The sequence below is a fragment of the Tarenaya hassleriana genome, unplaced genomic scaffold (assembly GCF_000463585.1).
Source record: "Tarenaya hassleriana unplaced genomic scaffold, ASM46358v1 Cleome92, whole genome shotgun sequence".
Taxonomy (NCBI): domain Eukaryota; kingdom Viridiplantae; phylum Streptophyta; class Magnoliopsida; order Brassicales; family Cleomaceae; genus Tarenaya; species Tarenaya hassleriana.
In genome coordinates this window covers 173,393-182,400 of record NW_010971581.1, presented here as the reverse complement: position 1 = coordinate 182,400, position 9,008 = coordinate 173,393, and the positions used below count along the sequence as shown (strand labels likewise).

The 9,008-nt window shown below is 38.4% G+C and overlaps 2 protein-coding genes across 4 annotated transcripts; both read left to right on the top strand.

The window, feature by feature from the left end:
• Positions 1 to 3,933: 3,933 nt before the first annotated feature.
• Positions 3,934 to 5,160, top strand: LOC104804674 (floral homeotic protein APETALA 2). The gene is made up of 2 exons (XM_019201436.1): positions 3,934 to 4,319; positions 4,415 to 5,160. The coding sequence occupies exons 1-2, from the start codon at positions 4,088 to 4,090 to the stop codon at positions 5,158 to 5,160; spliced, it is 978 nt and encodes a 325-aa protein (XP_019056981.1). The 5' UTR covers positions 3,934 to 4,087.
• A 1,500-nt stretch (positions 5,161 to 6,660) lies between these two features.
• Positions 6,661 to 8,999, top strand: LOC104804673 (60S ribosomal protein L3-1). 3 transcript variants are annotated; one of them, XM_019201437.1, is made up of 7 exons: positions 6,661 to 6,742; positions 6,827 to 6,877; positions 7,266 to 7,360; positions 7,540 to 7,650; positions 7,744 to 8,048; positions 8,133 to 8,542; positions 8,625 to 8,999. In XM_019201437.1, the coding sequence occupies exons 3-7, from the start codon at positions 7,276 to 7,278 to the stop codon at positions 8,881 to 8,883; spliced, it is 1,170 nt and encodes a 389-aa protein (XP_019056982.1). In that variant the 5' UTR covers positions 6,661 to 6,742; positions 6,827 to 6,877; positions 7,266 to 7,275; the 3' UTR covers positions 8,884 to 8,999. The 3 variants fall into 3 exon arrangements, with proteins under 3 accessions (XP_019056982.1, XP_019056983.1, XP_019056984.1); XM_019201438.1 differs by having other exon boundaries at positions 6,690 to 6,742; positions 6,834 to 6,877; positions 8,625 to 8,953; XM_019201439.1 differs by lacking the exon at positions 6,827 to 6,877 and having other exon boundaries at positions 6,718 to 6,742; positions 8,625 to 8,953.
• The last annotated feature ends 9 nt before the right edge of the window (positions 9,000 to 9,008 follow it).

Below are 9,008 nucleotides of genomic sequence, written 5' to 3'. Positions count from 1 at the left end.
GTAGATTTCATTTATAGCATTTAATTCAATATTCCATTATAGAAGGGTGACTTAAAATTTGGCTCAAAATTGGATTTTTACCACAACATATAAAACCAATTTCTTTAATGTTTCTAACATAAGGTAGATGACCAGTATATATGAATGGTGATATGGTGAATTCGGGTAATACTACAGTATAATCGGTGTCAGATTAGTAGGTAGAGATAGACGCGGGTACTTGAGATTTGAGGGTTTTCGAATATACCCAGTCTCATGGGTACTCGGAACACGGGTGCTTGCACGAAGACAAAGACGGGTGCGATGAGACCAATAATCCGGATTGTGGGTTCAGGTTCGAGTCTTAGAAACATGATGCAAATATACGAATCGATCCTCGAAGTTTTCCAACCTCGAAGTTTTCCAATCGAAAAGACTAAAGTTGGGTTTACAAATCCTCGCAACGTTTTATCCTTCTATATGGGCGTTGGATTTTTCCATATTCTAAAATGTTTAGTTTTGAGATTGCGGTTGCAAAAAGTGATTATGAAATGCACGACTTATATTTTGGGCAAGTTGAGGAATTGGGCAAAGATTACGTTACGTGGTCTAATCTCTGACGTTGATATTTATTCTACCATTATTTTACTGTTTATAAAATAAACATTTTAAAATTAATTGAGTTTAGTTAGTAAAGTAAAAGTTTTTCCTTTCCTCAATCATATAAAAAAAATCTTTATTTACGGGCTTTTGTTTCTTACCGTCTCCGGACTTAGGACTCTCACCATGGCACAAACTTGTCTGGTGCAAATTTCACACGCCAAAATACTCATTCATTGTGTGGTTGTTTGCACATGATCGAATCCCAACAAAGGATCGCATGGCGTCATGGGGTTTGCAGGTTGATACAAAATGCCTATTTTGTGGCCGTGATCCTGAAAATAGGAGTCATCTTTTGTTCGAATGCTATAACACAAGTGACTTATTTACATGGGCCATGAGGAAATGGGGTACACCTCCAATGCACACTTCATGGGAAGATATTCTGGACTGGTTGCTAGGCCGATGAACATGCAAAACTCGGTTATTGGGAGTCCAATTCACGTGGCAAACACTGTTTTACATTGTTTGATTGGAAAGAAATTCTAGACTACATACGGGGTGCTTCAAGTATTTGTCTACCATCCGTAGAGATATTGATCGTTGTTTTCGAAACAAGATGGCGGCCATTCGATTTTCACTCCATCAGTTGGCTAGCTCCTTGCTCCAAATTTGGTTCTCCACTCCTTGACCGGTGCTCCAAACTTCTTGTTCATTGTTCACTTACTCGCTCACATCCTCCTTTGCTTTGCTAAACATGTTACTCAGTTAGAGTACCCCTTGTAAGCCTTCCAGGTTACATAACTATACTTTTGTAGGTTGGTTAAATTCTTGTAGTACTTGATTATTATATATCAATACAAATACACCTTTTAACAAAAAAAAAGAGAACTTTATCGAAGGAAAAAAGATAATTTAATTGTTTTAAAAATTCAATAAATCGAAATGAACGGAAATGAAAAATTTATTGATGTAATGCCGATGTATATATGTATGTTATCTAATATAGATTTCTGAAATAATCTATTATTACTGATAAATCGAATATTTATTTTAAGCAAATTGTAGTCATAATACTTTTTTTTTTGGTATAATTGTAGTCATAATACTTGTCAATTTTAATTCGAATTAATTCAAAATCACATACAATATTAATTTTGAAAAATTATCTAAAATAGCCAACAACACATTTGCTAGTACAAAGGCAAGGATAAATCTCATCTCTCCTAAATTTAATTGGATGATGTGCAAACTGAACTATAGTTGCAATCTCTCTTTGAATACTATCTCGTAAATATTGAATATGGACCGACCAAATTTAAAATTTAAATCAATGAGAATAAAAGATGGGGACATTTAATTTGCCAATTCATACCAATTGTACGGTTTGATTTGACACTAATCCGGTTTATTAAATGTATACAAAACGTTGTTAATGTTAACCGGTCTTTCTTTTTGTCATTTTTCTGTTTGTCTCGTGAGGTCCATTTTTGCCTTTGTATTTGGCCAATAACTTTGAATATGCATCAGAAAAAAGTGTCGTCTGACTCTTCGTTCAAACAAGAGATCGACAATTTGACACGTCAGCTATATATATATATATCGTATGAGTCAAACTAATAATGACTATTAATTCCTCTTTAGCCATATTTAATTCTCCACAAAATATAAACATTAACAATGTGTACGATAATAATGACTAATCTCATAACATTTAAAAATTTTAAAAATTATTTTTAAACATATTAATCTCATAACATATACAAATTTCTTGTAATAAAAAAACTAAATAAAAAAAATTAATGAATTTAAATATGGAAAAAATACAATTCCGCTTTGACTAATGATTTGTGTGCGTGAACAAAATACCAAGTGAACAAAAAAACAACAGAACCGGACAAAATATTTATTTTGGAGACATCTATAAACAAAATTATAATCTCATTTAACGTTAAATTGCATAAATTACATTTTCTTTGGAGTAATTTATTCGAATTCATGAGATGTTTTTGGAAACCATATTATATTCATGTCGGCAATTAATGATACTGCGGAGATATATACGCATACACCAAGTCAATTCGGACATGAACTCTCTTTTCGCAAACTTACATGAGAATCACCGACGAATCATTGTTTTTGATAAAAGCGAATTTTCAATTCGATTTCAGAAGATGATTCGGTCGTGTCATCTCCGTCTGAACACGCTCCCACAATTTCAGCACGTGATTTATATGCTAGCCGTTAAAATTCCATTTTCAATTAAAAATAATAATACTAATATTTTTAAACCAAAAATAACGACTACACAATGGATACAGTGGCGGTTCACATTTTCGGATTCTCCATACTTTTTTTTCTATTAACTGGTTTTAATCAAAGTTTGAATTTTAATTCTGGGAAAAACCGAACATATTGCAATTAAAATATTTTCAAATTTATTATTATGTGGGACCTACTGTGATTTTTTATTATCATTTTAGTAACGTTTAAAGCACATTAAAACCATTTATAATTTAATTTAGGTAAGACGACTACATAGCAACAACAAAAAATGTGTAAATTTGCATCCCCCACCCCCCCTTGGGTTGCCATTACTAATAATGTACTGCTGCTTAATTTGTTAAATGATGGCCAGTTTGTAGAAAATTGAAAGAGTGTATCGGGCATAGTAAAGTATCTTGGAACTCTCCTATAATTATAATATACAAATTCTAAAAAAAATAATGAAAGAAAAATCAATGAATTCTTACATTGAAAAAAAATATATATATTTTTTTGTAACGGTGAAAAACCAGTTACAACCATTCGAACGTTGTGATAAATCTTCCAACTCTACGCAATAGCGTGTAAATCACGTGCAATATGCGTTATGAATTTATATTTTCAGAGAAATCCAAATTAATCCATAACAAGTAATTCAATCTTTTACAATGTTTGTTCCACAATTTAAAAGATTAATCAAGTATTTATGACAGAAAAAAAAAACAAGCTCTTGGGTATAACAATTAACGAAAATTAAGTTTGAGATTTTTTTAAAAAAAAATGGGATTGACGATTTTTTTTTATATATTGTTTGAAATGTATCATAGCTAATAATAAACATATACCCCCCTTCACGTAGTAACATGGATTGCATCACATCTATTGGAAGGTGTAATTCAAATTATCTTTTTCTTTTATATAAACTATACATATTTTTACTTTTAAAAGAATTATAAATATTTCACCAAGTGATACTATATGTACGACGGCTGCTGTAGACATTGACATGCCAAATCATTCCTACTATATAAAGCGTATTTGCTCTCACTTATCCATAGTGAAAAAACACACACATTTTATATATATTGTTCCAACGACAATTTGTTTTTTTTTTTTAAAGGTGGCGCAGGAGATTTACGTGTGGGCTCACAACGTGGCGAACCGTCGTGAGTCGAGCAGCTACGCCGCCGCGGCGGCCGGAGAGAAGGAATACTACAAAAATGTGGAAGAAATTGCGAGGATCATGAACGAGCCTGAGCATGTTCCGGCGAGTTATGACTGGTCGGCTCCCGACATGTCCGCCATGGTTTCGGCTTTGACCGACGTTGTCTCCGGCGATTCCAAACCCTCTGTCTCCGTCAGCAGATTCACGAGTTCTTCTTCTTCCTCGTTGAGACTCAAGAGAGGACGAGAAGAGTACAATCTGGCTTCTGATCAAGTCCCGGTTTCTTCAGTTATAGCCCGAGCTGAGACCGGTACACTTTCCAAATAACCAAACTAAACCGAATCAAATTAAACCGAAATTTTATAAACGTTGTGTATATTGATAGTTCTGTATCCAATGGAACAGTGACAGAAGAAGAGGGTGGAAGCTCCAAGGGGAGGCCGAGGAGATACAGAGGCGTGAGGCAAAGGCCGTGGGGGAAATGGGCGGCGGAGATAAGGGACCCACACAAGGCGGCGCGTGTGTGGCTCGGAACCTTTGACACGGCTGAGGCAGCCGCCAGGGCTTACGACTCGGCCGCCCTTCGCTTCAGAGGTTGCAAAGCCAAGCTCAACTTCCCTGAAAACGTGACCGCCCTTGACCGCCACCCTCCTGATCCAAATCCCCAAACGCAAACCCAATCGCAATCGCTTCCTTCTGCTACGGCGTCGTTTCATGGTTTCGGGTATGGGAAAGGGGCGGCGGAGATAAGGGACCCCCACAAGGCGGCGCGTGGGTGGCTCGGAACCTTTGACACGGCTGAGGCAGCCGCCAGGGCTTACGACTCGGCCGCCCTTCGCTTCAGAGGTTGCAAAGCCAAGCTCAACTTCCCTGAAAACGTGACCGCCCTTGACCGCCACCCTCCTGATCCAAATCCCCAAACGCAAACCCAATCGCAATCGCTTCCTTCTGCTACGGCGTCGTTTCATGGTTTCGGGTATTCACCTTTTGAGAGTCCGCGGTCTGGTCAGTTCTTGGTTGACTCTGGTGGTGGGTCCACGTTGCAGCCGCCATTGTTGTACGGACAAGGACAGGACGCGACGTCGTTTTCACCTCGGTATATGTTTCAGTCTCCTCCAGCGAATCCGTGTGATTCGCCATGCCGCCGGTGATGGGTGTTTCTCAGTCGTCGGAAAATGAAGGCCTTTTCTATTTGCCTCCGTGGTCCGGAAACGGTTACGACCGTTGTTCCTCCGGTTAATTCCGGTTCTATCGTTATTTTTCTCTTTGTATTTGCATTTATTTATTTAATTCAGTGTCCTCTTTTAAAAGCATTAGCCATCTGACTCTCTCTTGGGATTGGCTCTGCAATTGAAAAACCTTGGTTAGAATTATTCAAGGGAAGAAAGGGGAACGATAAAATGGGAAATAAACCTTGACAAGAATCATATTAGTCTCGGTATCTTGATTCATAACATCCGATTATTCAAAAAAAGTCGATCAAAGTATATGATTTTAAATTCGAACGTGAATGAAAAATAAAATATAAATATTAGTTGGTTTTCGAGAAATCGAGCTTTGATATAAGCATTAGACAGAGTCAAAAATCGAATTTTCCAATCGTATAAACAAGAATGGTACAGTTTTCCGGTCTTATTTCAAAATTTTAAGTATTCAATCTGTTTGAAGAAATAAAACATATTTCGAGTATGTGTGCGGGTTTCGGTTTGAGTTCGATTAGAGAATTGTTCGGTTCAATTTTTTCGATTCTTCGGTTATTATTTCATATTTGATTAATATTTGTTTTTTGTTAAGAAAATTTTAAATTTTTAAAATTCAGTTTTTCAGATTTTTTAAAATTCAATTCGGTTTAATTCTGAAAAAATCGGTTTCTAAAAAAATGACTGTTTAAATATTTTAGACGATCCAGTTCAAAAAATATTATCATTCCATAGTTTCTTTGGATTTAATTCAGATTCAATTTTGTAAAAAATATTCAGTTTCTAAATTTTGGATATGGTTATTTATTATTCAGACCAAAACCAAACAAAAGAATCGTTTCGTAAACCTGACCGAATCATGCCGATTTCAAATTCCGTCTGAATAACATAAGTATCTAAACCAAAAGCCAAATGCCCAGTCGAATCGTGACGGCGGTGGTGATTCTCTGTTCTGGTTTAATCTAATTCCTGTGCCCAAACAGCCTCTAGAACGATATGGAGAGACAGGAAACATCATCCTTCGACATTGATTTCATCGATGAACAAAAAACAAAAGCAAGTAACAAAAAAATATGATAACAGAAGAAAGAAGAGTCAGAAATCTCGTGTGGAAAAGCTTCCGCTCATTGCGCCCACAAGACGCTGCGGTCTTTTACAATGCGATTTCATCAGTCTCCTCAGAAAAGAATGAAATCTTCAAACCTCGGGAAACAAAGATGATAAAACCCTAATTTTGTCTCAGAAACCCTAAATAGAACGATTTGGCGGAAGAATCAAACGACGAGGCAGCGGAAGAGAGATTATATAGAGGAAGAAGACGATGATGAGTCACTGCCCTAATTTCAGTCTTTTTTGGGCTTTTTAAAAATTTTAATTTTTTATTGGGCTTTTTAAGGCCCAATAAGAAAGTGGTTTTTAGGGTTAAAGCTTCGGCATTGTATAACGATAAAACTAGGGTTTAGTATCACTTTCCTCTTCGTAGTTCGCAGCTTGGGAGCGCTTAGCTGCAGGAGGCACGACACGAGAGTCTCAGGTTACTCTCTCGTCTCTCTCCTCTTCTCTAGATTCCTCTTGTTTCTCGAGAATGTGTCGAAAAATATCACTTTCCTCTTCGTAGTTCGCAGCTTGGGAGCGCTTAGCTGCAGGAGGCACGACACGAGAGTCTCAGGTTACTCTCTCGTCTCTCTCCTCTTCTCTAGATTCCTCTTGTTTCTCGAGAATGTGTCGAAAAATGTTCTTGCAAATCATTTCCATAGGTCGATGGTAGATTGGTGATGCATAAAATGTCATCTCCACTTCTGATTTCTGAACTTTGGATATGGGTTTATCGTCGCGGTGCAATTTTGAATTTGAATCACCATGAAATCTTGGCCGTCTCTGATAGAGGAATCAACAGTTGCGTAATTATACTGTTTCATCATAAGCTCTATGTATTGTATCTTGCTAGTGTATTATTCAGTAATCCTGTGGTGGATAGTGATCATAGCGCAAATGGTTCTTTTTTCCCCTGATAATTTTGTCTCGTGATAAATAAATTATGGATTTGGGTGAAACAGGAGGAGAAAAATGTCTCACAGGAAGTTTGAGCACCCAAGGCACGGTTCCCTCGGTTTCCTTCCGAGGAAGAGAGCAAACCGCCACAGAGGAAAAGGTGCTTTTTTGAACATTTTTGTTGTTTTGTTTGTCTTGGAGGGTTGATATTCTTTCTTTGTTGATCTTATGAAATCAGAGAGTTTTGATTTATGATTTGGTGTATTTGTAGTTTTCTCTACTTCTATGGGTTATGGCCTATGGGGTTTTGCTTACTTGTTAGTTTTGATTTGAGAGCAGTGAAGGCATTCCCCAAGGATGACCAATCCAAGCCGTGCAAGTTCACGGCCTTCATGGGTTACAAGGCTGGTATGACCCACATTGTCAGAGAAGTCGAAAAGCCTGGATCCAGTAAGTTGTTCTGAAGTATTTTATATTGGTTTTGCAATCTTGTTTAAAGCTTGATAATTACATGCTCTAACTGTATCTCTCTCCCTTGTGTAGAGCTCCACAAGAAGGAGACTTGTGAGGCTGTCACCATCATTGAGACACCTCCAATGGTGGTTGTCGGTGTTGTTGCCTATATCAAGACCCCTCGTGGACTTCGTTCCTTGAACACTGTTTGGGCTCAGCATTTGAGCGAGGAGGTCAGGAGAAGGTTCTACAAGAACTGGTGCAAGTCCAAGAAGAAGGCCTTCACCAAGTACTCCAAGCAGTATGAGACTGATGAGGGCAAGAAGGATATCCAATCTCAGCTTGAGAAGATGAAGAAGTATGCTTCTGTCATCCGTGTTTTGGCCCACACTCAGGCATATTGCTCAATCTCTCTACCTCTCTTTTAGTTGTAAATTAGGTTGGTTTCTGTACAAATCCTGTAACGGCCATCAATACAGATAAGGAAGATGAAGGGTTTGAAGCAAAAGAAGGCACATCTGATGGAGATCCAGGTCAATGGCGGGACTGTTGCACAGAAGGTGGACTTTGCATACGGTTTCTTTGAGAAGCAGATCCCGATCGATGCGATTTTCCAGAAGGATGAAATGATTGACGTTATTGGTGTCACTAAGGGTAAGGGTTACGAGGGTGTCGTCACCCGTTGGGGAGTTACCCGCCTTCCTCGCAAGACTCACAGAGGTCTACGTAAGGTGGCTTGTATCGGTGCCTGGCATCCTGCTAGAGTATCCTTCACTGTGGCTAGGGCTGGTCAGAATGGTTACCACCACCGTACTGAGATGAACAAGAAGGTCTACAGGATCGGTAAGGCTGGTCAGGAATCTCACTCAGCCATGACAGAATATGACAGGTAAGTATATATTTTACCGATTACCTGGTGTTCTCTGAGAGGGATACCTTTTGTTTACTGATAATAAAAACCCGTGGAACAGAACTGAGAAGGATGTGACACCAATTGGAGGGTTCCCTCACTATGGGGTAGTGAACAGTGATTACTTAATGATAAAGGGATGCTGCATGGGTCCGAAGAAGAGAGTGGTGACCCTTCGCCAGTCGCTCCTCACCCAGACTTCCCGATTGGCTCTCGAAGAGATCAAACTCAAATTTATCGACACATCCTCCAAGTTTGGACATGGCCGTTTCCAGACCACCCAGGAGAAGCAGAAGTTTTTCGGTCGGGTCAAGGCTTAGAAGACTCTGCCATATTCATCTGTTGCCTAAGCTGTTTACGTCCTGTTTCAAGTGTTTTTTTGTTTTTCCATTGTCTGTCTTGAAACCTTGAGAGAGGCTCCTCCGTAACATTCTCATCAGCTTTG

Excerpts from the sequence above, each read along its gene's own strand:
- LOC104804674 (XM_019201436.1), top strand. The coding sequence starts at position 4,088 with ATGAACGAGCCTGAGCATGTTCCGGCGAGTTATGACTGGTCGGCTCCC. Across the intron at positions 4,320-4,414 it reads TATAGCCCGAGCTGAGACCG|TGACAGAAGAAGAGGGTGGA; the intron begins GTACACTTTCCA and ends CCAATGGAACAG.
- LOC104804673 (XM_019201437.1), top strand. The coding sequence starts at position 7,276 with ATGTCTCACAGGAAGTTTGAGCACCCAAGGCACGGTTCCCTCGGTTTC. Across the intron at positions 7,651-7,743 it reads AGTCGAAAAGCCTGGATCCA|AGCTCCACAAGAAGGAGACT; the intron begins GTAAGTTGTTCT and ends TCCCTTGTGTAG. Across the intron at positions 8,049-8,132 it reads GTGTTTTGGCCCACACTCAG|ATAAGGAAGATGAAGGGTTT; the intron begins GCATATTGCTCA and ends CCATCAATACAG.